Source organism: Brassica napus, chromosome A8, assembly GCF_020379485.1.
Source record: "Brassica napus cultivar Da-Ae chromosome A8, Da-Ae, whole genome shotgun sequence".
NCBI lineage: Eukaryota > Viridiplantae > Streptophyta > Magnoliopsida > Brassicales > Brassicaceae > Brassica > Brassica napus.
Genome location: NC_063441.1, coordinates 11,521,207 through 11,547,585, shown reverse-complemented (window position 1 = coordinate 11,547,585; position 26,379 = coordinate 11,521,207). Strand labels below are relative to the sequence as shown.

Genomic DNA, 26,379 nt, shown 5'->3' with positions numbered 1-26,379 from the left:
AGGAATCTGCAAAAGCTCTTAGAGAGGCATAATCTATACAAACTCAAAGTCAAGGAGGGATGAAATCTACAACAACTCTACAAAGGACGAAATCTACATGAGCTCTAAGACAAATATAATCTAATCATTCCTAGTAAAAGGATAAAATTTATAACAACTAACGAAAGAGGCATGGCCGATCCAGAAAACAAGTCATCAAAACCGTTGATTAGGAAGAGCATTTTTAGTTTATTTTCTTATTAGCGTATGATAAGTAAAACGGATAGTTTTATAGTTAAAATAATATTTTTAGACATTTTAGTTATAATACCTTGAGAACATCAAGTTTGAAATCTTGAAATATCTTTAACCTAGGGTATGCATTTATACAGAACTAGTGATAATTTATTTATGGTTACTAAACTTTTTTGATAATCAATACCATAATAAGTAAGAAAGTCTATTGAAATACTTCGTTTTTAAAAAATTAAAGTTTTCTGAAGTTTTATGAAACTGAAACTGTTGAAAAAATATTGGCAGTCTAACATACCATATGGGAGATAATATGGACTGGTTTTGTTATCAAGTGACACAAATATGAATGGTATTTGACTATACAAATTTATTTAATAGTTTTGTAGGAAAAATGTTAAACAAAACTGTATTTCAGTGTTTTGAATTTATTGTAACAGTTGATTGCCTCCATTATCTTGTGAAAATTGAATTTATTATGAAAATTGAATTTATTTTGTACTTTTATTAGCTTAACGTAATGTATTACATTCTTCCGGCTAAGTTAGTATTAACTCTCTCTCATCCTCTCTCTCTCAAAACTCTCTCTCAACCTCGTCGAAAAATTGTCCTCTCCGGCCCGGCTTTCGCCGGTGCCGGAGTCCCTCTCTTCACCCTTTATCTCGTTTTCTCTTTGCCTTTCTCTTCATCGGTTCTCCTCTGAGTCGATATGCATGCTGCTCTGAATCTGTCGAGTCCATGCCGGAACCGTAGCGGTCGTGTTGTAGACACAGGGGGGGGGGGGGGGGGGGGGTAACCCACAAATGGATAGAATGGTGGAACCAAGGTTTCAACCTGAAAACAAAGAGACCCGATTTTTATGAGTTTTTAGAGTTTTATAATGCAAACAGAAACAGTTATGAAAATAAATGAGATGATAATGATAATGATAATGATAATAAAACAAGATAAATAAACAAAGAGAAGGGATAGATATGGCGGAATCAAGCTGCTGGATGTGTATCACTCTCAGCTTGATTAGAAGATGAACTGAAGTGGATTTGCGGAGGAAGGTTTGATTGAATCTCTTAATCTTATGGAATGATGGATCAAAGTGATTGACTCTCTCAATCTGTGTACTGAGCTTGTGTATAATGTCTCCTGGATGTCTTGGTTTAGTCTGGACGTCGTCTGGTTCTCCTGGTTGGATTGGAATTGCTTGGAATGGATCAAACCGAAAGATTGTCCAATCTTTCCATAAATAGCTCCGGTTGGATTTAAGTGATTCTCCATTGAACCGACTGATCTCCTAGGTTCTGGTGCAGCTATGGACTTCTGGAATACCTTCTGATAGGTTGAAATGATCTCCTGATCGCCAATGTCTGGTTTGAAGCTGATTGAACCGGTTAGCTTCCAATTGAGGCAAGTGTAGAACTGGTTTGACCGGTTTTGGAGATTAGATCATAACTTCATAATTCTGTGGCCATTTCTCCTGATCCTGGGCTTTCTAGAAAGCTGATAAACTCTTCTTGACTTCTATGATGGGCTTTTCTTCAGGCCGCTCCTTACTTGAGCTTAAATCTCCTTCTAAAGTCGGATACTCGCAGATGGACGGGCTGAGAAACCTCTGCGTTGTAAAATTCATAACTTCTTTCTCCATGAATATTTTGACCCAATTCCAATTGGCCTGGATTCCTTCTTGAGTGTAGAATCGATAAAAATTAGCATCGTGATTAAAACCCTCCTGTTTTGTAAGATATGGCATTTTTAGTGCACGTATGTCCTGGTTTGCGTCTTGGCTGGTTGAATAGGGCTTTGGGTTGACCTCCGGTTCAGTTGCTGATCTGATGACCACATCCGGTCGAGGTTGGTCTTGGTGGCGGTTTTGGAGGAGCGGTGAGACTATAGAGCGATGGAAGGAGGAAAGGTCGGCTTTTAGGACTGATCTGAACGCTGGTTCTGGTTTTCCCTTTTTCAGATCTCCGGTGCTCCTTCCACGGCGGCGGCGCGTGACTCAGTGGGTCACCTCTTACACCACCAATCTACCCTCGTGTGCGGCGGTGACAAGAACGGAGGAGTGGTGTGAAGTTTTGGCGGAAAGGGTCTCGTTCTCCGGTTCTCGGATTCGGTGCGTCGCAAGGCTCCATATCCTCGGAGTTGTCAACCGGTGATGTGCGCCTTGCCTCGATACGCAGTGAGGCTCTACATCCCACCGGTGGTGGAGTCACACACCCTCAGACGTCATGAGTTGCTGTTCCGGTCACGTTATCGTCGTCAAGGTCCGTCTTTTCAGTACGAAGTCATTCCGTTTTCAGGCTATAGGAGCGAGGTAGTGGTCCTGATGAAGCTGAAGCAAGTCACAAAACTCACCATCCGGTGTTGATGCTTTTGTCTGTGTGCTGAATTCAAATTATTGGAGATAAAAGCTTGAGCTTTGATTAGATTTGTGACTTTGATTAAGTATCTCAGTCTTATTGCTCTTGTTTTATTATGGTCAATGTAGGTGTGGTTAAGAGACAACTCTTTATGGGTCTTAGGAAGAGTTTGTTCTCATGGGTTTAAATTACAGCAAAGGTTGAGTTCAGGTAGCTTAGGATCCAATCTAGTGATGCTAAGTGATACTAGAATTCTTTGTCTGTAAGAGTGGTTGAATTCTTGTGGTGAAATCATGTAGTCCCAAATCTGGTTAATATAAAGTTGATGTTGAGTTAAAAAAAAAAAAAAACATTCTTCCGGCCCTGGAATGAGCAAATCTACATGAATTCTAAAAGAGACAATATCTGCATCATTTCCGTATATAATGACATTGATTTAAATTTAATCTGCTCGAAAAAATTATAATAAATTATTTGAATTACCACGTTTTTTGTATTTGATCAAATTACACTTTTATATATAAGAAAACAAACAATAGATGATGACAGTTAAATAACCGTTTATGAGATAGAGGTTGTCATCATATTTAGAAGGTGACGTCAGGAACGATCCCGAGCTCCTTAAAAGCGGCGGGACATTCAGCTGACGGCGTCTTAACCATGAAACCGAGAGGGTTAACGATACGTGTCTCATGAGAGACGATACCGTCATTTGCCGTCAGGCTAACCTTAGCGGCGTTACGTAAGTAAGCATCTTGGCTGACGTCACTGCAAGCACTGTCAGGTGATTGGAGGAGAACGAGCTCGCAGACTTCCTCCTCGTGGTCACCGGTCACTTCCATCGTGTAGCTGCCTGATTTGTCAGTCACGGCTTCCTTTGTCAACGCCACGGTTCCGTTTGTTCTGCTCCTGCACTCTAGCTTCACTTTTGCTCCTTCACCCACCAAATCAAAAACGAAAGAAAAATTACAATTGGAATAGGAAGAAAAAGACACATATTCTTGTTACTAATTATTAATAGTTTTATTATTATCAAAGAGTATCTACACTGAAGTCCAGCTAATCTTCAAGAAGACATTATCAACACTTTTTTGAGCCTCAAATTTGTAATGTAATCTTCGGCTTAGAAACATCGATTTTTTTAGCAGAAAATTGTATCCATGACTAACGAGTTTATACATTGCCCCAAAGCAACCTTTAAGCTAAATCTAATATGTTTTACTATTTTTTCCTTAAAATAAAAATAAAATTTACTCATGCATCTACGATGACATTCATCTATTTTTTACTATAAATATAGAATAAGCATGTGTAATGTGCATACCTTCAAGGAATTTGGCTATTGTTATTACTTTTTAGATTTTCGACTAATACTATAAGCATGTGTAATGTGCATACCTTCAAGGAATTTGCTGAGACGGGTAACGAACTGGACACGGCATGTGTCACAGTAAACCGATCCCTGAATTTTGAAACTGTCAAAATCATCGGCGTCGGCCATAGCCTTGCCGGCTAGAGACGACAGGCACAAGGCGGAGACAAAGAAGAAGATGGCCTTGGTCGCCATTTGGTTGAATATGTTACAAGACTTGTCTTTCTTCTCCTTTTGAAACGTTTTCTTTGTTGAGATTAGAGAAGAGGACAACTTATTCACAAGCGCCACAAAGTTCGGTTTTATACAATTAAAAACTCATTTGTTATTTTTAGCTAAATTTGTAAAAAACCATTTATTTGGTAAATTAACTAATTTTTTTCTTTAATAAAAGTGAGTTTGTTAATTCTTTTTAATTATAGCCTTTAATTCTTTTTAATTATAGTCTTTCTTTGGACTGGACTTCCGGTCTTTTCTCCCCTTGGTTCTTCCCCTAAAATTAGAAATAAACAAAAATGATAATATGTTCACTATGTTAGGATTTAAAATACTTTAAATTAAGCTATAATGACCTTTTATTAAATTTATAACTAAAAAACTAACAAATGAGAATGTCATGTTCACTATAGTGTAATCGGCTTTTTATGGAGCTGGAAAGTCGGATTAACCCACGCTCCACAGCTGCATTGTGGGTAAGCTTCAAGTGGTTATTTAGTAGACAAGTTATTCATAAAGGAAACTTGGATAACTAATACTAAAAAGTTTAGGATAAAGATAAGGTTCCTAGATTAATATGTAATATGATAAGTTAGGATTTATGTTGCTTATATAAAGAGATCATATATAATGTAAGAAGATCTATTAAGAAAGTTAAAAAAGCAAAGAAAGATAATAAAACAAAAAAGACTGTTTTATAAAGTTCTTGTGTTCTTGATTACTTTATATGGTACCAGAAATAGTCAAGATGATCATGGAACCTGTGATGATATTTTTAAAGGATCGAGATGTTGTGGGAGACATATTTTCAAAGGAAAGAAACAAACGAGATGAGTGTGGTCCTTAGTTTAAAGGGAAGAATATGAAATATTAAACAAAGTTTCACATTGAAATTAGACAAAATAAAATATAATATATAAAAAGATGTCAAACTCTAATTAATATGATATTATCCACTTTGGACTTTAGGCAATAACCTAACCGGGCGTTACATCCCATCCAGTTGAAATAACCTAACCGGGCGTTACATCCCAAACAAAGAAGCTTCTCTTCAACAAACCCATCATGAACTGCAAAAATTCAAACAGCATGTTAAGATCAATTATAAAGATTCTTGTTGAGATAAAAAAACATGTTTTTAAAGATTATCTCTCACTAGTTTGCATCCATTTCATAGGCTGGACAAAGATGGAAGAGCACTGAACTCGTTCAGCAGAGTTTCCGCTTCTCTTCTTCCAAGCAAAGCATTCTTCACCTTTCCCTGGTTCATGAGGGACTATGTTATCCTCAATAGCGACTATTCTTCTGCGTTTCCTGTGAAGAAGAATTGGTCTCTGCCTCCTCCACATGCAACTCAATCACAGCCTTGCTGCTCTCTACCTCCATGCGAATCTCAGTTTTGTTCTTTGTTTCGGCTTAATACACCCGGTTCAACCCTGGCCCAGTTCTCAAACGACGTCGTTCGAACACTTGGATTGGGCCGTGGGCTTCGTTGTGTTGTGCTTTTGTATGGATTTTTTCTTATTCTTTTTTGAAAATTATGATGTAAGATATAGGCTAGCGTAGTTTTCGTCGGTGCTAATCTTTCACTCGACTTCACTAATCTCTGTGGTAATCATATGATTATTTTGGGGATTTATCTTTTCGGTTCTACTATTCTCTTTAGTTGCTGTTAGGGTTTTAGGACTGTGATTCTTTCGAGGTACAATAACGGAAGCTAGGGTTTCCATTGTTTGCTTGCGGAGAAAGTTTCCTGCAAAGTTCTCCAACAATTTCTTGTTAGTGTTGATTGAACTTTTTCTTAGGGTTTCTTAGTTATAAGGGATGATAAACGTTCTTGCAATTGCTTGTGAAGAATCTAACAACTGTGCCTTTCTCGATTGCTCCTCAGGTACATGGCAACATTCGAACCAGTTTCTTCTTCGACTTCATTCCACTCCATAGAATCTCGGACGAGTAAAGTCAATAGTAAGCTCACTTGTCGCCACTTCTACAATTATGTAATCGTGTTTTGGTTCTTCCGAGTTTTTTATCCGGATTGTGCGTCTTGATTGATCCCTTGCAGGGATTCCTTTACCATATTTGATCCGACCTCGTAGGAAACTACCCGTTTACGACAGCTATTCACTTTATGACGATTACATTGGATATTTATCTAACAAGGGTACTACCTACTAACGCAACTCTTATGATTATGACCTTAAAACATGTTCATACGCTCTTATTATATAGCTTTCTTACAGTTGGGTTAAAGACTGATGAGGGGGATGATGAAACCTCCTCTTTGGAGAAAGGCAACGAGAGCAATGCAATGTTATGTGGAACTGGTAGCTGTTTTTTCTTCTTTATATCTCGTTCTTCGTCATTTTTAGTTAACGGATTTGTAATGTCTTTGATGATATCTGAATACCAGGTTCGCTGAGTGATGAAGAATACGTGGTTGTGGACAATGTTGAAGTTTCGCCCAATTCTAAAACAGAGAGAGCAGGAGCAATTCAGATGGTGTGTAGTCTAGTTTCTCATAACTTATGGCATGTCTTCGACTATTTCCTCTCTTCTAAGAATGCTTATCTTATTTTTTCAGATGGAACTCTCAAAAGATGGAATTGAAGAGTCTGAATCCGGAGGATCAGATAGTGATGCTTGGGTGGTGGTGTAAATTAAAACCTTGTAATTAGGAGGTTGCAATTGAAATAGGGGGAGGGAGAGGGGAATGTTAGGACAATGGAGTTAGTTTTTTCCTGTCTCTTGACATGTTAGTGAAGCTTTCTTTTATCATTAGCACCTATTGATAAGATGGTTTTAAATTAAACAATGATCCTTTGTTTTTCAGCAACAAGAGTTTCATATATTTACAAGATTTATCTGTCTTAGAACAAAAAAAAAACGAATTTAATAGAGAAAATAACAGACAAATAAGCTTATGTTGATATATGAAGCTAAGATTGCTTCAACAATGTGTAGATCGAAAAATAAGCTTATGTTGATGTGTTTGGCTTTGACATTGAATATGACATGATCTCGCTTTATCTCTTAGCTCTTGAAAGGCCCTCATTGTCTCTGCATCAAAACCCCCTGCGAACTGAACAAAAAAAATAACAGAGTTGTAAAGAGTTTGGACAAACAAATGTCTTAAGTTTGTAACAGAAGATGATCAAAGTCTTTTGCTTTACCTGATGAACACGGAATGCGAATCTAACACCTTGAACGATAAGCTCTTCCTCTTCAGGGCCACCGCCTCCAATGGCTTCAAGCTCTGCCGACACTCTCTTCATATATTTCATTGCTAGTTTCACAGATGCCAATTTAATCTGAAAATCACACACACAGCTATATAGTTAATACTTAAATACAAACTTCCATATCTTACCATTATGTAAGTTCCTATTTGCATAACTAAGATAGTATTCAATTTGAATACACTACACGTAACATTAAGACTCAAAAAAGAATCTGATACCATTACAATGATATTCATAGTGTTTTTTCTTGTGTGCATTTATTATTTGTATATCAAAACTAATGAATCCCAAGGAAAAAACAAAGGAAGCAGACAAGAAGAAAATATTGAAACTCACAGGCGTGCACATAGGAAAACTCCAGATACATTAAAGTAACCACTAAATTCAAGTTTACTTTGTTCAAGATTTGTATCTATCTGCATTTGTCATCTAGTACATAATAGTTTTACAATGTAAAACACACACACACAATAATAGAGTCAAGACAGTTTGAAACCAATCTTAGATTATTTTGTGCCAGTGCCAGTGCCAGCAACAATTGACTTTTAAATGGGGACCATAAGAATTGTTGTTCTTCTTTATTCATCACTACTCCAGTCAAATTGCAATAAATAACTAGAGACGGCAAGTAAAATAATGACCAGAGTTCGGTTCAGTTCGGCAAAAACCGAATTAACCAAATCAGTTTGATAGTCGATTACTCGATTAGTTTGATTTAAAAAAAAAAATTAAACAAATTTCAAACCAAAACAAACAAAAACCGAATTAACCAAATCTAACCAAAACCAAAAACTGAATAAACCGAAACTGCAGGCCTAATGATATACTATCGATTTGTGTAACGAAGATTTTGTTTTGTTAATATAAATAATCTAACAGGAAAAGTAGAAGAAGGATCTTAATATTTGCTGACCTGACTAGTAATGCCGGTTTCGAGCATCCAATCAACCGGAATCTGGAAAGTCTTGAACTTTGTGGCAGCTGATTCCTTCATCCTCGACAGAGTATAAACACCATGCTCTAACCTTCAAACCCCCACAAAGATATCTGATTACTTCTCCTGCATTTGAATACATAAAACAAAAAAAAGATTGGATTTTTATCTTACTTTTCGAACAAAGCTTGCATTTTCTTGAGGGCAGAGCCTGAAGGTTGACGAGGGTCTTCCCGGAAACGAGAAGCTTCTGATATGAGTTTCTTCAGATCGAAGTAACAAAACGCTGCTTCACGCAACGCGTCTGCTTTTTGCTCCGGCCACTCGAAGTGCTTCAACACTGCTCTCTCGTCGACCAGGTAAGAGAGTTCGTCGTCGAGCCATTTCACGAAAGGCACCACGTCTTCTATATCTGAAAACGCTGCGTTTTCGACTTCCTTGATCAGGAACCGTATGAACTCTCCTTGCGTTTCCACGTCGGTTTTTATCTGCGATGTTCGGTTCAAAGTTAATTAAAAACCGGTTATTGAATTAAACCGAAGCTATTGAGCTGACCGGGTGAAGAGAATCGTACCGCTAATAGATAAACCGAACGGTTTTCGATTTCTCCGATCATGTCTCTGGCGTTGGAGCTGGCGAGTACTGCCTCTGCGGCGGCGTTGCCTCCTCCGCCGGTGGAATCTCTTCTCGAGTTTATGGAGTCTCTTCGCATCAACGAGTGGTAGAACTCGACAACTTCCGGTACTCTTCTTACTTTCGCCGACGCTATGTTTAAACTCTTCGGCGGGGGCGGTGGTGGAGGCGGAGGTGGGGCTTTGGAAACGGACGGAGGAGGTGGTGGTGGACGAAAAAGTGGTGGGGGAGGCGGAGGAGGAGGTGGTGGACTCGTTCTCTGCGGCGGCGGATCTGAGATATCCTCCGTGGCATCGTGTGAGCCGTTGGATGAAAAAGACCGTTTAGGCGGTGGTTTAGGGACTCTAGGAACTCTAGATCTAACGGTTGACTCGGTGAGTTCATCCGAGTTAGTTATAGAATGACTCTCTACCTCTTCTTCCCGGTAAATCTCACCGGACGAACCGGTTTTGTTGCTGTCTAGGTTCGGAACCGGGTCGGGTAAGTTCCTCATGGACTCGACCCGTTTCAAACTCCGGATTAGGCTGGATCTTGCCGACGCATCCGTTAAACCCTGAAACCTCTGAGAGACGGAGAGCGCGTGGTCGTCACTCGACGAAACAAGTTTCCGAAGCTCCGCCTCCATCTCCTTCTCTCTCCTCTCGCTCTCTCTCCGCAGCTCCTCGCTCCTTTCGACTTCACGCCGTAACCCCTCGTTCTCCTCCGTTAACCTCGCCGTCTCTTTCCTCGACCGCTCGATTTCGCCGTTCCTCTCCGCGATCCGCGACTCGAGGGAGGGGATGACGGAGACGGATTCTCTGAGTAGCTTGAACTCGAGAACCTCCGTCTTTAGCTTAGCTTCTCTCTCGCGAAGCTCCTCCACCTGGCGGCGAAGGTCCGAGATGACGGCGGTTTGGTCGGAACGAGAAGAAGCATTGTGTACTTGAGCGGAAGCGCGTGGGAAGTAGCGAGCGAAACCGGGTTTCTGATTCGAAACGGGAGACGGTTTACCGGCAGAACCGGAAGACGGTTTAAGCAGGTGAGGAGGCGGAGGGGGAAGAGGAAGGGGGAGAGGAGTGGCCATGTCTTTTGGTTTGGTTGAAGGAGATTTGTGAAACCCCATGGTCACACGGACTTTACCAGCCACCATTGATGATGATGATGAGATGAGAAAAGACAAGTGAGTTTCAAAATGTTCTTGAGAAGAATGGAGGGATTTGCATGGACATTAAAAGCATGTCGTTGTCCGTGCAGTTCTAGAGAGTGAGTGAGTGTGACTGATGGCTGATAATTCAAAATTTGGGCCTTTGGATTAAGAAGACGAGTTGAATTAAAAACAAATTTTTATCTTGGTTTTGTAATGTTTTTAATAGATGAATAAATTAGTTTTAACCTTTATTGCGACCGTTGGAAGAAAGATGTAACCAGATGAAATTGAAATTTATGCTTTATTTTTTGAAGCACTGTTACACGTATAACGAGGAACGTTCTTCTGTTCATCTTTGATTCAAAATTTTAAAATAAGTAAAGAAGAACTCTCTTTTTTGTCTTTTTGTCTTATGACATTTTTCAATTTTCATCGGCACTACTGAGAATGGGAGCATATATATAGATTAGAATGATGAAATCACGAAACAATTTAAGAAAGATTTCATTAAAAATCACTTGCGTGATTTGATTTTCCATAATTCTACGTGGTAGCACACCAAAAGAAAAACGGTGATAAGAGTCAATGACTGTATAAACATGTCATAAGTGACTCAGTTGTTCTGTTTACATGACGTTATAGTTGTCATTTTAACAATCTTTTCATATAGTTAAAATGTAAATGTTTATTAATTTTGACCCAAAAAATGTAAATTTTATTAATTTTTATTAAAACATTACATAAGTTTTTATCTCTTATTAATAAATTAAAGTTAGTAATATGAAATTATTCTAAGATTTTGGATTTGAACTACAAAATAAAAATTTATGGAACATGAACTCTCTTTTTTGGACAAATGGAACATAAACTCTAAGGATTTATTTCAAAACATAATGCAATTGATTTGGTCGTGTCATTCTTCGATATAGGATTGTAAGTTTGGATTTAACTAGGGAGGCTTGTAAAATTCCTATCAAAACTCCTCTTATTGAAAAATATGTATTTCATCAATAACTTATATCTAAGATTATTGTGGGTTATTAGAAAAATGAATTTACACTTTAAATTCAATAGTAAAGAATACCACCTGAAGAGGTGGAATTTAAAACATAAAAAACAATGATCCCATTTCATTTCTCCGATCCCTACCTAACGCCACGTCTCTCCCGACGCTACATTCCTCTTACTACCTCCTAGTCACTAACCTTCTTCCTCCAAAGAATCCATATATTTCCATAGTGGCAACCTTCTCCACTCTCGTTTGTTCTACAGCAACATCTCTTGATGTACACAGTCTCGCCAAAACAAGACCTTCCTCTTTATATTTGCACAACACTTTATAAGAAGAGGTAACAGTCATATGCTGTTGTCTTTCACACTAGTCTCGTGATGGAGCTTAGCAACATGGTTTTTAACTCAACTAAGCTCTCTTAACAAATTTGATTGCATGAGACTATTGGAGAGGAAGAGGAGAAGTAAGTAGTGATGGCGGCAATGCAATGAGGTTAATATAATGTTCTATAATCGTTGTGTATATCAACATAAAACTAGCTTCTTGTCTCGTTTGGATTCTAATGCAATTTCAAAAAAATAGATAACTTTTGTTATGGAAGAGTTTGGGGGAAAGAGGAATGAGAATCAAAATCAAAGAATAAGGTCTTGTTACGGATACAAATTAAATTTAAAGTTAACTTTGATATTGATAATGACTAAATATATATATATATATATATAATAGATTTTCTCTCTTCTTTGGACACGTGGAAGAAAGATTTGATGACATGTGTCCTTATACTTTCTTTTTTTAGGTCCTTTTTCTTTTAAATTATTGATTTAGCCTATTATTTTTTAATTGTGTACTATCTAATACTTCTTCAACCAACCACTATCACATAAAATCTAATAATCTATTTTATTGGTCATTAAAATTCAAAAATGGATAAAGAAATAAGTAAAGTAATACATCCATAGCTAAAAATAACATAAATTTTCATGTTTTTATTTTTTTACTATTTTCTAATATTTTATTTACAAATTATATATTTATTTTACTATTAAAAAATATAAAATAGCCAAACTAAGAAGAAGCTAGAACAAAATACATAATCTAGACCTAAAACCTCCACAATCAAAAAGAAAACTGAAATGTTATAGCAACATTAACTCAATAAAAGTCTGGCGATAAAAAAAATCAAGAACGAAGACTAACTTACTTAACATTACCATAGAATATTTTGGCCAGAACAAGCAGAATTAGAAATGGTAAAAGGTAAAATCTGAAACATATCAATCCCTGAACACAAGGAGTGCGATCTAGCACAACCTCAAAGGACCAAGAAAACATGCCAGAATAAGAATAACCATCGGAAAGCCAAAGTTACCACAAAACAGAAAGACACATGCCTAAATCACTGAAAGCACAACCACCAGCTAAGAGGTAAGAAGCACCTCACAAACTAAACAAGCATAGACAAGGTGCCCATGCCAACAAAGAACCACAAAGCTCTGGATATAAGGGACTAAAGCTCTAGAAGACTAACTACACACCTATACTAAGGGAAGGAGGAGAAGAAGAAAAACAACCTCAGGGAGGGAGAATGGAAGGTAAGAACTGAGAAACGAGAGCCTAAGCTTATGACCAGAAACAACCTTCTAAACCCACATAACATACACATAACATACACGAGGAAATCACTATCCAAACATGGAGTGACAAACATGTCGAAAGAGAGAGCCACCAGAGATTCGATCAGTGATGAAAGGTGTAACGAGATGAGAGAACATAGAAGAAACGGGAGACGAAACTAAATCAACAAACCATGTAACTGTACTCGAGCTATGAAGCATAGAAGTTAGATCACCAAAAACCAGATCTTGAAAAGCAAGACGAGCAGGTTATATCGACGACAAACCAACACGAGGAAGACATAATCAAAGACAACTAAACTATGTCCCAATCCAAGGAGATGCAGCTCGTAACATAAGTCAAATTTTAAGGAAGAGGAGGATCGCCAATATTGACCGGAACAGCCTACAACGCTGTGAGAAACAATCGCACAACTGAGAACTCATAAACCCAATTCCCCATCAAAATCTCCATCAAATATTTAAAACCCATCAAATCTTAGGAAATCTAAAATCCTCAAAATTTTATCAAATCCCTAATACAATAAGCCCTCCAAATTTTTTAATATATGATTTTCGGATTCTAACTTTTTATCTACCGTTCCGGCAAAAAAAAATATAAATTTGAACGTGATGTCAACTACACAACATGTTATTTAAAACATATCATCATGTTAACTACATCATTTATATATTTAATATATAATTGTAGTGCGTAAATGTGTAGTTATGTGATGATTTTTATTTAGTGTGGATAATAATAATTTTTTTCTTCAAAAAAATGGTTAAAAAAAAAGAATCAACTGATGCTAAATTATATTCATGAACATGTAAATGCAGTTTTATGTGTTAATGAGTGAAGACAATAAAAATGACTAACCATCAAATATTGGTAATATTAACCAAAAAGTTTGGTAGTACTTACCAGTATAAGCATTTGGTGGTTTGGTTCTGTTTGGGGTTAAAACAAAATTGGATTCAAAAAGATAAGTTCCGTTCAATATCAAATTATAATCTGTTTCAAGTTTTCCGTTGCTAACCTTTTAAACGAACATAAGTTTTAGATGCTCAAATTATAATTCGTTTTAGTTTGTTTTTTATTTAGGACAAAAATCTATATACACACATTTTTAGCATTTATTGCAGTGATGTGTGTATAACTTTCAATTTAATCTATAACTAGGTGACGATCCGCGCCTTGCGCGGAGTGAAGTACTTTATAAAAATATATGTTACATACATATATGAATGTGCATTCGGGTTCTATTCGGTTTTCGAGTTTTTGGGGTCAAAGATTTTATCTTCATTCAGTATTTCTAAATTTCAGTTCGGATTTGGTTCGGATCTTTGCGGGGTCGATTCAGGTTCGGATAACTCATTTAAATTATTTTAAAAATTTTAAAATTCATTTTATACATTAAATTTCTCAAAATCAATAAGCAAAATAATATTACATATAAACTTTAATAACATATGTCATAATACCTAAATTTAGTATATATATATTGATTTGGTTTGAATATTTGGATAGAGAATCAATAGTTATTTTAAGTATTTTTGGTGTTTTGAGTATACTTTAATTTAGCCATTTTGCATGTTTATTTTTGACTATTTGTAAGTATTTTGGACAACTTAAAAGTATCTTATATTTTTTGGATGTTTTTCATATACATTGAATCTAAAAATAATTAATATATTTAGGTATATAAATCTATTTCAGATATATTTGGTTATCCAAAATACTTCAGTTCTGGTCGGGATCGCTTTCAGTTATGTAAATAACAAATTTTTTAACCCGTTCGGATATTTAATCAATTCCGGTTCAGATTTACTACTATTTTAGGATTGGGTTTGGTTCTGGTTTTTGGATTCGAATATTTTTTCCAGTACGTATATGTATTTACATATAAAATGCATTTATTTCATAAGAAGTATATATATAAGACACCGTAAGAAGTTTTGTAAAAAGGGTTTAAGACACCTTAATTTATTTCAAATTATATATCTTAATTTTGTGTACAGTCGGATATAAAATTTAAAATTCGGTATTATATCTAATATTAAATGTATTACAATGTTTAGAAAACTAAATATTGGTATTTCCATTTTTAAAAGGTGTCATTAAGTTTGATCAACTTAATTGTAGACACTTCAATTAACCATTACGCATATAAGGGAAATAGAAAATTTAATATCATTTTATCAAGTAAGAATAATATCTATGGATAATAAATGAAGATTGTAACAAAAAAAAAATATCTTAAGTCATATATTTGCTCAAATTGCCATCATATACTTGAAAACTTATAATAAATACAAAGTTGTTTGAATATTATAAAAAATAATAATAAACAATATTTGTGATCAACTATAAAAATGGTCGATGAAAAAATGTACCAAAAGCATATAATACATTTATAAATGACTCTTACACCATTGATATTATGTCCACATATTTTTTTGGTTAATATCTTACAGACTATACTTATATAATTGGAATACAATGTAGGTTTACGATATGTATGTCATTGCAAACCTTTATTTTAAAATAACCAATTATTTAAATTAACGTCTTAAGATCATTCGATAAAATAAGTATAGTCTGCAAACACTAAATTCTTTATTTCCTAATAATATAAGCATCTTTTAAGTAGCGGTTGAGTTATTTCTGGGTTCACCCCCTATGGTGATGAACCTAGGTTCACCAACCAATAGTAGTTGATTATTTAATATTTGATATCCTTAAAAAAAAGGAAACAAAAAAATAAATAATTTAATTTATATTATATCTTTTAAATAAAAATATAAAAAACTTAAAAATAGTAATAATTACAAAAACAAATTAATAAACTAATTTTGATAATACTATTAGCACAATAGTAAACCATAAACCCTAAATTCTAAAATATTTGATAAACCCTAAACTTTGCGGTAACTTCTAAACCCTAAAACATATAAATTTAAAACTAAATGTTAATAACACTAAACCCTAAATCCTTGGATAAACCATAAACCCTAGAATTTATCATTTTTATTCAAAGGTTCATGGTTTATCCAAGGGTTTAGGGTTTAGTGATTAGGAGTTAGGGTTTAGTGTTATTAGGATTTAATTTTTAATGTTTTTAGGGTTTAAGATTTATCCAAAATTTTAGGATTCACCCAAGTTTTAGGATTTACCTAAGGGTTTAGGGTTTAGAATTTAGGGTTTAGAGTTTAGTATTGTACTCACGGTGTTAACTTATAGTATCTTTTTATTTTTAAAACATACTATAAGTTAAATTTCTTATTATTTTGTTTCGTTTTTTTTTAAAGATAGCAAATATCAAATAACCAACTACTATTGGTTGGTAAATTTAGAGGTTTATCTTACGGAGTCAACCCAAGAATAACTCGTAGCGGTTTATATTGTGTCCCTAGTGAATCCCCTAATTGATTTTGGACCAATAGTTTTTTCAATTGCATTCTTAAGCTGTCACTTAAAATTAATTGACATCTTAATTAAGTAATAATTAATAAAAAATTAATTATTACAAATTACATGTTACATCTTTTTTAATGTTTTTCTATTAATGTATAAAAGATAGCTATTAGGTTATAGACTTATAGTCAGATCGTAGAGGACTTCAATATATTATCAAATCTCGCTTTGCTGCCAAAGTTTTGCATATTAAATATAAATTTTCTATATTTTGATCATTCGGATTTGTGTATCAAGTCTATGTTATTCGATTTTTAACTATAAGATTATTAAGTTAATATTATTTAACTGTTTGATCTAAAAAGGAAAACATCATTTATACATAAATAAAAGTAAATCTCTTCGATGTCTCTTTGCTGGTTTAGGAAAAATTATATTCTATACCTACCAATTTTTTTCAATTTTCTTCGGTTCAACAAAACCAGACACCTTCTTCTGTTTTTCAATTCTCGGTTATACAGAACTGTAATATCATAACAACAATGGCTGCCAAGGTTTTATGTTGAAATTTTTCATGAGAAATTAAGTATTATAATTGTTACTATATACTAATAGAAGAAGGTGTCAGGTTTTGTTTGTTTGTCAACTCGTTCGGATGAATAAATTATCATCATAGTTTTGGGTGTCAACTTTGTATGGCAGAGTATTGTTTATCAACTTGTTACGCTAGAGTATTGCTTTTCATCTTTTAGTTTCCTCCCAACGTCAATATTGTTTATCAATCCCCATGTTCTTATGATTGAGTAAATCAATCGCAATTTATGTTCTCTTTTTATGCTCAACTATAGTTTATATGTTTGTTAGCGTATATCATATTTCACATTTCGTATACATGCATAAAATGTTATACACTTACACCTGCCTCCCTTAAATATTACATTTCCTAGCAATTGGATTTGGATAGACATATTTTTCAATTGATTCATATGGTGACACGTAAGCAAAATTAATAGCCTAATTAACTGACACATAAGCAAAGACGTTTTTTAATTAGTACAAAATACAGGTTACAACTTTTCAAATGTTTCTCAATTAATATATATGAGATTTAAATTTAGTATTCTGCAATTCCACGGTTACCCATTAATACCAACGATTAATCTTTATAAAAGTCTGATTAGACTGATGTTGGTAGGGGTGGGCGAAAAACCGAGATCCGAAGAACCGACCCGAATCCGATCCGAAAAAATATTACCGAACCCGAACCGAAATTGATTAAATATCTGAATGGGTTCAAAATTTTGGTATCTAAAAAACCAAAACCGAACCCGACCCGAACCCGACCCGAACCGAAATATCTCGGGTATCCGAATGTAACCGAAATAGATTTATATATCTAAATATATTACTTATTTTTTTAGATTTAATATATATTAAAAACATCCAAAATATATAAGATACTTTTAAGTTGTCCAAACTACTTGAAAATATACATAAATAACTAAAAATAAATATCTAAAATAGCTCAAATATATTCAAAACACCAAAATACCTGAAATATGTATTGATTTTTTAATCTAAATATTCAAATTAAACAAATTTATATGTTAGTTTTAAGTATTTTGACATATATTATACGAATTTATATGTGATATATTATTATTTTTTGATTTTGAGAAATTTTAAGTATATAATGAATATTAAAAATTTTAAAATAATTTAAATGGATTATCCAAACCGGAACCAAATCCGCAAAGATCCAAACCAAACCCGAACCGAAATTTAGAAATAGTTGAATGGAGTTGAAATCTTTAAACCCGAAAACTCAAAATCCGAATAGATCTAAACCGAATCCAAATAGGTGCCGAACGCCCACCCCTAGATCATTGATGTATCGAGAAAAGCTTAGCTAACTATGACAATGAAAGGGGAAATTAATGTGAGCAGCGGCGAAGAAGGGGAACGAACAGAGAATTGAAAAGAATGTCACATAACTTGTGGAGGTGACACACACACACATATATATATATATATGTGTATATGTATAATATTTAATCAAATAAATCCTATAAACAATAATATTTTGAAGGTGGTCCTTTTTAAAAAATCAACATCTTGTCTTTTCTACACTGCCGTAACATACTAACATACATACACATTCACCATGTGTGCACATACCCAACTTTATTTATGCAAAAAATGTTTAATCATATGAATACGATTGATCGCTTGAGCCATGTTTTTGTGTTTAAACTTGATTCCATCGTAATAGGGTCTAGACTAGATCAGATGAAAATAAAGTTTATAATGTAGGCTCCGAATGGTAAAGCGGATTGAGCGGTGCGGAACAAGCGGTTTGACTGCGATGCGGTTTTAACAGTTATAAAAACGTATAGATATATGGTATTTGTAGAGATTTTTGTTACTGTTAACTGCGGTGCGGTGCGGGACGGATGTTACCATTCGGAGCCGTAGTATATTTTCAATATGACTGTCTCCTCGCATTAAAGATGGCTAGTTCGGTTTGAAGCTGATGACGCTGACTTGTATACCCACAAAAATGTAACTAGACATATTAAAGAAAACTAGGTGTCTTTCTGCAGCATGTGTAGTAAAAAATTTTAAAATACTTTTTAATAGATAAATATAAATTATATTTTAAAATAAAATTTTATTAATATTGTAAATTTTCTTTTTCGTATCAATATTTTAATATAAATTTGATTTAATTAAACATACAAATTATATTTAAGAATATGCATGTATATATTCGAAATTATAATCTTAGATAGATTTTTCTATCTATTTATTTTAATTAAATATGTTAAATAAGTTTGTAAAAATTGCATAATTACCAAAAATTAAAATTAAATAATATTTATAAAATTTGTAGATATATAAGAAAATAATGATTTTTGATTAAATTTTTATAATTTTTTAAAAAAAATTGTATACATTTTTGAAAATTTTAGTAATAAAATTTTATAATTTAAAAATATATAATTAAATTATATTTCGAAATTTATAATGCTATATTTGAATATATTTATTTTAATGATGATTTATGAGTTATTTCTATATTCTAAAAAAAATCAAAAATATAAATTGACATTAAATGTAATATATGACATATTACCATATTTTAAAAAATTTATCAAAAATATAAATTAACATTAAATGCAATTGTTCATGTCATATTAAGCTATAAGACATGTCATCAATTTTAGTAGTCATGTCATATTTGTTTTGTGAAATTGATTATAGAATTGACATGTGGCAAAATCACTTTGCAAATATAGTCTAGGGAATGTTCCGGTTTTGAGTATTGTATCTTTGTTGTTTTTTTTTTTTTTTTTTTTTTTGGTGCGAAGTATTCTCTGAAGTGGGCAAATATTGAATCGCTGGTTAGGTCATGAAACTGTGTTGTATGTGTGAATTTGTTAGAGGGAGCTTCTCTTCCAACATTATTTTGTTTATTCCTCTAAGCAACAAAAAACAAAATAGAACGGTATCGATACGTATATCTTCTTCATCATTCGTTAATTACCAACCCTATTAATCTCATAGCCAATCTTTTATTATTATTTTTCAAAAGAAATTAGCATTAGATGTCTGGTATATAGTTTACAACAGCAAAGTTTTTTAAAATAAATACTTTAACAGAATAGATTTAAGAACGATGATATCAACAACTAGGGGCAAAACCACATTAAGTGGAACACAAGTAAGGACGTAATAATATGCATACTTGCTACAATCAATGTGTATTCTTGTTGTGTGATAAAAGTTATTTTTAATCGATTTTTTTCTTTTTGCATTTTAGATTGACAACAATGTATACATTCGATTCAGTTTAAGGTAGTAAATAAAGTTAATAAACTCTAAAATTGTTTTCTATTCCAGCCTAATATTTACACAAATATTAACAATCTGCAAGATTACTTTACCATAGACCTCTCATCGATCAACTAAAGAGAAGTTTCTCTTCATGGACTTCACGTGCTCTATCATATGCTCACTACAAGAAAACAGCGACATACTGAGGGAAAAAATTGTCGGTATGTCGTCGGAATAACGCTATTCCGACGACATATTCCGACGACATACCGACGAAAAAAGTCCTCGGAAATAACTCTTCGGAATTTCATTTTTCCTCGGAAATTCCTCGGAAATTTCCGACGGAATTCCGAGGAAAATGAATTTCCGAGGAAATTCCGAGGACCACAAGTTCGTCGGAATTTCCTCGGAATATTCCGAGGAAGATGTCGTCGGAATATCCCGAGGGATACACTTCCTCGGAATATTTCCAAAATTAATAAAAAAAATATAAATTTATTTTTTAAATTGAAATTCGAAAATATAAAATTAAAATTAAAATAGAAAACATATTTAAAATACAAAAAAATAAAATAGTTTTTATAAATTAAAAAAAATGTTTTATAAATACAAAATTAGTTATAATAAATATAAATATTTTTATAAATATGAAATCATCTTTTTATAAATACAAAATAGTTTTTATAAATACAAAAAAAAATAAAATAGTTTTTATAAATAAAAAAAATGTTTTATAAATACAAAATTAGTTATAATAAATATAAATATTTTTATAAATATGAAATCATCTTTTTATAAATACAAAATAGTTTTTATAAATACAAAAAATAATAAAATAGTGTTTATAAATCAAAAAAATGTTTTATAAATACAAAATTAGTTTTAATAAATATAAATATTTTTATAAATATGAAATCATCTTTTTATAAATACAAAATAGTTTTTATAAATACAAAAAATAATAAAATAGTGTTTATAAATAAAAAAAATGTTTTATAAATACAAAATTAGTTTTAATAAATATAAAATAGTATAAAAATTAAAAAAATAGTTTAAATAAATCGCAAAAACAGTTAATAATTACAAAAAATAGTTTTAAAAATATTTAAAATGTTAAATAATTACAAAAAATAGTTTTCATAATATTAAAAATGTTTAATAAATATAGAAATTTATATTTTATATATAAAATACATAAAACGTTTTATAACCACAAAAAATGATTTTAAATATTATATATATGATTTTTAATCTTAAAAAAAGTTTTATAGATTTTAAAAATGTTTAATAAATATATAAATGAATTTAAAATGCAAAAAATAGATTTTATATACAAAAAACGTTTTCAATATATATATATAATTACAAATTCGATTTTTATAACCACAAAATTAATAAAAACTAAAAATAAATATTCAAATCAAGTGAAATACATAATCAAACTCGATTTTACACAAATCTACCATTCACCCTAACAAAATCTATAAATCTCATTCCAAAATCATCAAATCTACTTAAAAACCATACAAATCTAACCTAAAAGAGTGGGATAGGGTTCATACATGAGGATTAGGGTGGAAATCGCGAGGGAGAAGAGAGAAAGCGCCGTAAATCGAAAGGGAGAAGAGAGGAGTCGACGAAATCGCAGGGGAAAGAGAGAGTGCGGCGGAGAGAAATGGGGAAGAAGGTCGGGCTCGACCTAATAAAATGTACTATACAATTATAATGCATACCATTGAGGATTCTTTGTATAGATGATCACATAAACCATGAAATAACAAAATTTCAAAAATAATTGGAAGTATTCCCTTTACCGTTTGTTAAAGTGTATAAGTGTTTCTCTTATGTTGTGTGGTTTTCGTTCATGCAATCGTAAAAGTGTTTGTTATTGGGTAAAACACCAAAGTTTGACTTCATAATCTGGTTAAGACACTTAATGAAGGTTATATACGTGTTATTCAATCCGTAAAACGTTGTTTTCGGTTTAAAACCCCAAGTTCCTCGGAATTTCCTCGGAATTTTCCGAGGGAATTCCGAGGAAAACTCTATCGTCGTCGGAATTTCCTCGGAAAATTCCGAGGAAATTCCGAGGAAAAGGAATGTATAATCAAATCCCTAAATCGACAAGATCTATTCCGAGGAAATTCCGAGAAAAACCTTTCTGCCCTCGGAATTTCCTCGGAATTTTTAAAATCCCCCCAACGGCTCTCTAACGTCTATAATATTTCCTCGGAATTCATCGGTTTTTTCCGAGGAATACTATTTTCCTCGGTATTCCGTCGGAATATTCCGACGAAATGAATTTTCCTCGGAATTCCGTCGGTATATTCCGAGGAAATTCCGAGGAAGCCAAATTTTGTGTTTCCTCGGAATTACCTCGGAAATTCCTCGGTATATTCCGAGGAATTCATTTTCCGTCGGAACGTCCGTCAGAATACCCCTGTTTTCTTGTAGTGGCTGGAAGGAGAACCTGATCTGCTCAGGTATCTTTGGGACAAATCAACTTTTGGTTTTCATCATTCATCTTTCCAAAAGGTTGTATTGCTTCTATATCTTCGTTGTGTTCAAGGTTGTAACATAAGACACAGGCATTGGCTAAAATATCTTGGAATTCAAGTGTCTTCCCAAAATGGAAGGTGGACTCGGTATAAAAATTCTCTTACAGTGGAACAAAATTCTGACAATAAAACTCGTCTAGTTCCTTTTCTCTGATCATGACTCTTTATAGGCAGCTTGGACAAAATTTCATAAATTGAAAGAAGCTAGCTTATGGAGCATCGACGCTAAAAAACAATCATCATGGATCTGGAATTCTATCCTCAGCTTACGACCAGTAGCAGAGAATTTAATCAGATGTCAGCTTGGTAATAGAACAAGAGCAAGCTTTTGGTTTGATCATTGGTGTGAGCTAGGTCTTTTCACTAAAATTTGTGGACCTAGTGGCCCTAGAGAACTCGGTATAAGTGTGGATTCCTCTGTCTCAGATGCTTTCTCTGAAACAGGTTGGCGTACTAAACCAACATGATGACGCCAAGTTGAGGATGTTCATTTCATGTTGTGCTCTATTCCTCTTCCCTCCCAATCCACCGCCATAGAATCATACTGATGATAGACTAAATATGGTGTTTCAGATGAGTTCTCTGCAAAATTTACTTGGGAAATTCTGCAGCCTCGTGGACAGGTTCAAGAACGGGCGGATTTTGTTTGGTTTAAGGGCTCCACGACGAGCCATGCTTTCATGATGTGGATATCACAGATCGACATACTGCCAACCAGAACTCGCCTAGTTTCGTGTGGGGGGGGGGGGGGGGGTATTCAGACTGTCGATTGCTGCTGCATATGCAACCCCTACCGGGAAAATAGAGATCACTTTGTTCATGCATTGCCATTTCAGTGGAAAGTTTGGACTATGGTGATCAAATATCTAGGTTTTGCTCCCTTTCTCTTCCACACTTGGACAGCTTTGGTTTCTTGGATTGGTACAAGAGACAACAGATGTCCTTCCACTTTGCGCAAGCTCGTCTCCCAAGCCACCATCTACAAACTCTGGTTTGTGAGGAACAACATGCTCCACAACAACGCTGCATCCATGCCTCAACTCACTTTCAAATTCATTGATAGGCTGATCTCCAATTCAATCCTTGCAAGGCCATTCTGGTTTATTTGTCCCTTCGCAAGTAAAGATGTGTTAGGCCATTCTCTATTTTTGTTTTTTTTTTGCTCAGATTGACCTCTAGTTTCTAATTTTTGTATAACTATAAACCTCTTCCACTACAAAAAAACATCGGCATACTGAGAAAAAAAATCGTCGATATGTCGTCGGAATAACGCTATTCCGAGGACATACCGACGAAAAAAGTCCTCGAAATATCTTCTCGGAAATTCATATTTCCTCGGAATTCCGTCGGAAATTTCCGACGGAATTCCGAGGAAACTAAATTCCGAGGACTTCAAGTTCGTTGGAAGATTCGTCGGAAGATTCCTCGGAATATACCGAGGGACGCCTTCCTCGGAATATTTCGATGGAATTCCGATGGTCCAATCCTCGGAAGTTTCGACGAAACATTACTCGGAATGTTCATCGGGAATTTCCGAGGAACCTGGCCCTCGGAAAATTCCGAGGAACATCTTTCCCTCGGAAAATTCCGAGGAACTTCTGTCCCTCGGAAAATTCCGAGGAACTTCCTTCCCTCGGAAAATTCCGAGGAACTTTTGTCCCTCGGAAAATTCCGAGGAACTTCTTTCCCTCGGAATTTCGGAAAAAAATTAATTTTTTAAAAAAATTTATTTTAAAAAAAAAATAAAATTTTTGAAATTTAAATTCGAAAATTTAAAATTAAAATTAAAATTGAAAACATAGTAGATAATATTCAAAGTTAAATAAAACATTCCAAGTTTTTGGTAAAAAAAAAAAAAACTACGGGTCTTGAATGTTCGGGAACACCTCGTTCGGGTACATCCTCCTCATCATCTCCATCATCTGCTCGTTCAGCCTCTTCTGTTTCTCATAGCCCGCCTGTTGAGCTGCCATCTGGGTCTCCAACGCAGATATCCGATCATCCTTGTCCTTCAGCTGAGCCGTAAGAACTTCTGGATCAACATATGGCGGTGGTGCAGAAGAAGGAGCAGCCGACCGGGAGCGACGACCCAACCCGACCAAACGTCCCTTCTTCTTTGGAACCGACTGAAATATAAATAACCAAATTTAAATAATATAAATTGATGATAAAATAAAAATCAAGAAATAAATAAATTGAACTTAAAAAAAAAAAAGAACTTACCGATTCAACGATTTCGTTGATTCGAACCCGGGACAAGTTGGTCGAAGCCGTCGAATCGTCATCATCGGTTTGAAACTGAGACACTTCGTCATACACCTGAGTTTGGACCAGGTCGACCACGTCCCTCACAAGACCATCCTCAATCTGGCCGGTCTTCTTGTTGGTATACGCCTTTTTCATTAGGGCGAGCTCATCAACCGGCTCGCCCTCATTTTCTTCCACCTTGAAAAAACATAAATTAAACAAACATTAGAAATTTGAAGAAATGCACAAAAAAATAAAATTCTGAAACTCAAATAATTGAAGAAAAAGCGGTTGAACTTACCATGCGATCCCCTAGAGTGGCAATAGATTGAGCACCCAAGTTATGCTTGTAGATGCCCTTCCCTTTACGGTCGCTCCTGCGGTTGTTGGAGTTGGTGAAAGAAGTTTCTTTCGTCTCTTCCTTATCCCAATGCGCACACAACTCCTTCCAGACCGTGTCGTTCATCGACTTTGGGACCTTTTAATTAAAAAAAAATAGTTTAATAATTTAAAAAATAGTTTAGTAAATTAAAAATTGTTAATAAATTAAAAACTACATTGTTTGCTTCCCACTTCTTCTTCCACTCGTACATCTGCTTCCCATAGTTGTCCATAACTTTATGGAAAAAATGGTGATAGATAGAGAGCGTATCATCGGAATTCCAGTTCAATTCTTGCTGAAATAGTTTAAAAATAGTTTTTAAGCACAAAAATATAAATAGTTTAATAATTACAAAAAAAAGTTTTAATAAATAAAAAATAGTTTAATAATTAAAAAAATAGTTTTAATAAATCCCAAAAATAGTTTAATAATTACAAAAAATAGTTTTAATAATATTTAAAATGTTTAATAAATATAGAAAATAGTTTAATAATTGCAAAAAATAGTTTTAATAAATAAAAAATATAAGTAAAAAATTTGAATACTTACCGCAAACTAACGAAACCACAGATGCTGCTTCTCGAGAGGGAAGTCAGTGAAAGTCAGATGTCCCTTGTCGAGGGCCGAGTACATCATACGGTTGATCCATGCGCTGATCCCGTTCCCGGATCGGTTGAACCTAGTATGTGTCTGTAGTATACATCATCTCCTGATGCAGAACAAACGCCAGCATCATAAGTCGTACTCGAATGTCTCCTCTTCTGAGTTGTGAATGCATATCCTCGAGTACAAAATCTCGGATATGACTTCACAACAAAGTTTGGTCCAACGACCATCTCGCGTATCCAATCGTCAAATGTTTCACCTCTGGCCAAACCAGCACTCACATATGTAAACATCCATCCACCAAATTCTCTCAGCTTCATTTCTTCTAGTTCGTCCTCTGTGGCGTATCTATATACGAACCGCTTTTCTGCCATGAAAATCCTCTCATATTGAAGAACATCTTCGCAGTTGGTGAGTAAATATGTTTGCAAATGACTGTGCTCCTGATCAGTAAGTCGACGGTCCTTTGGTTTTCCGCTAAGTCGTCCAACGTCTGTGAAAATGTCTGGAACCTTCCAATGATATGTTGCCCGTTCGCCTCTATCATCATGCCGAGCAGATCTTCTGTTTTTGGTCTGAACTTCTGCTGGAAAGTAGT

At 34.2% G+C, this 26,379-nt stretch overlaps 3 protein-coding genes across 3 annotated transcripts; 1 reads left to right on the top strand and 2 right to left on the bottom strand.

The window, feature by feature from the left end:
* Positions 1–3,045: 3,045 nt before the first annotated feature.
* LOC106360907 (pollen-specific protein-like At4g18596) lies at positions 3,046–4,246 on the bottom strand. Its single transcript, XM_013800581.3, has 2 exons — positions 3,984–4,246; positions 3,046–3,519 (listed from the first exon to the last, which is right to left on the bottom strand). The coding sequence occupies exons 1-2, from the start codon at positions 4,150–4,152 to the stop codon at positions 3,173–3,175; spliced, it is 516 nt and encodes a 171-aa protein (XP_013656035.1). The 5' UTR covers positions 4,153–4,246; the 3' UTR covers positions 3,046–3,172.
* Positions 4,247–4,451: 205 nt separating this feature from the next.
* LOC125577335 lies at positions 4,452–6,888 on the top strand. Its single transcript, XM_048738734.1, has 6 exons — positions 4,452–5,680; positions 6,065–6,141; positions 6,239–6,337; positions 6,417–6,500; positions 6,587–6,675; positions 6,758–6,888. Exons 1-6 carry the CDS (start codon positions 5,442–5,444, stop codon positions 6,830–6,832), a joined length of 663 nt encoding a protein of 220 aa, XP_048594691.1. The 5' UTR covers positions 4,452–5,441; the 3' UTR covers positions 6,833–6,888.
* Positions 6,889–6,961: 73 nt separating this feature from the next.
* LOC106360906 (protein CHUP1, chloroplastic-like) lies at positions 6,962–10,390 on the bottom strand. Its single transcript, XM_048738733.1, has 5 exons — positions 8,924–10,390; positions 8,524–8,837; positions 8,329–8,440; positions 7,347–7,484; positions 6,962–7,255 (listed from the first exon to the last, which is right to left on the bottom strand). The coding sequence occupies exons 1-5, from the start codon at positions 10,109–10,111 to the stop codon at positions 7,124–7,126; spliced, it is 1,884 nt and encodes a 627-aa protein (XP_048594690.1). The 5' UTR covers positions 10,112–10,390; the 3' UTR covers positions 6,962–7,123.
* Positions 10,391–26,379: the final 15,989 nt, after the last annotated feature.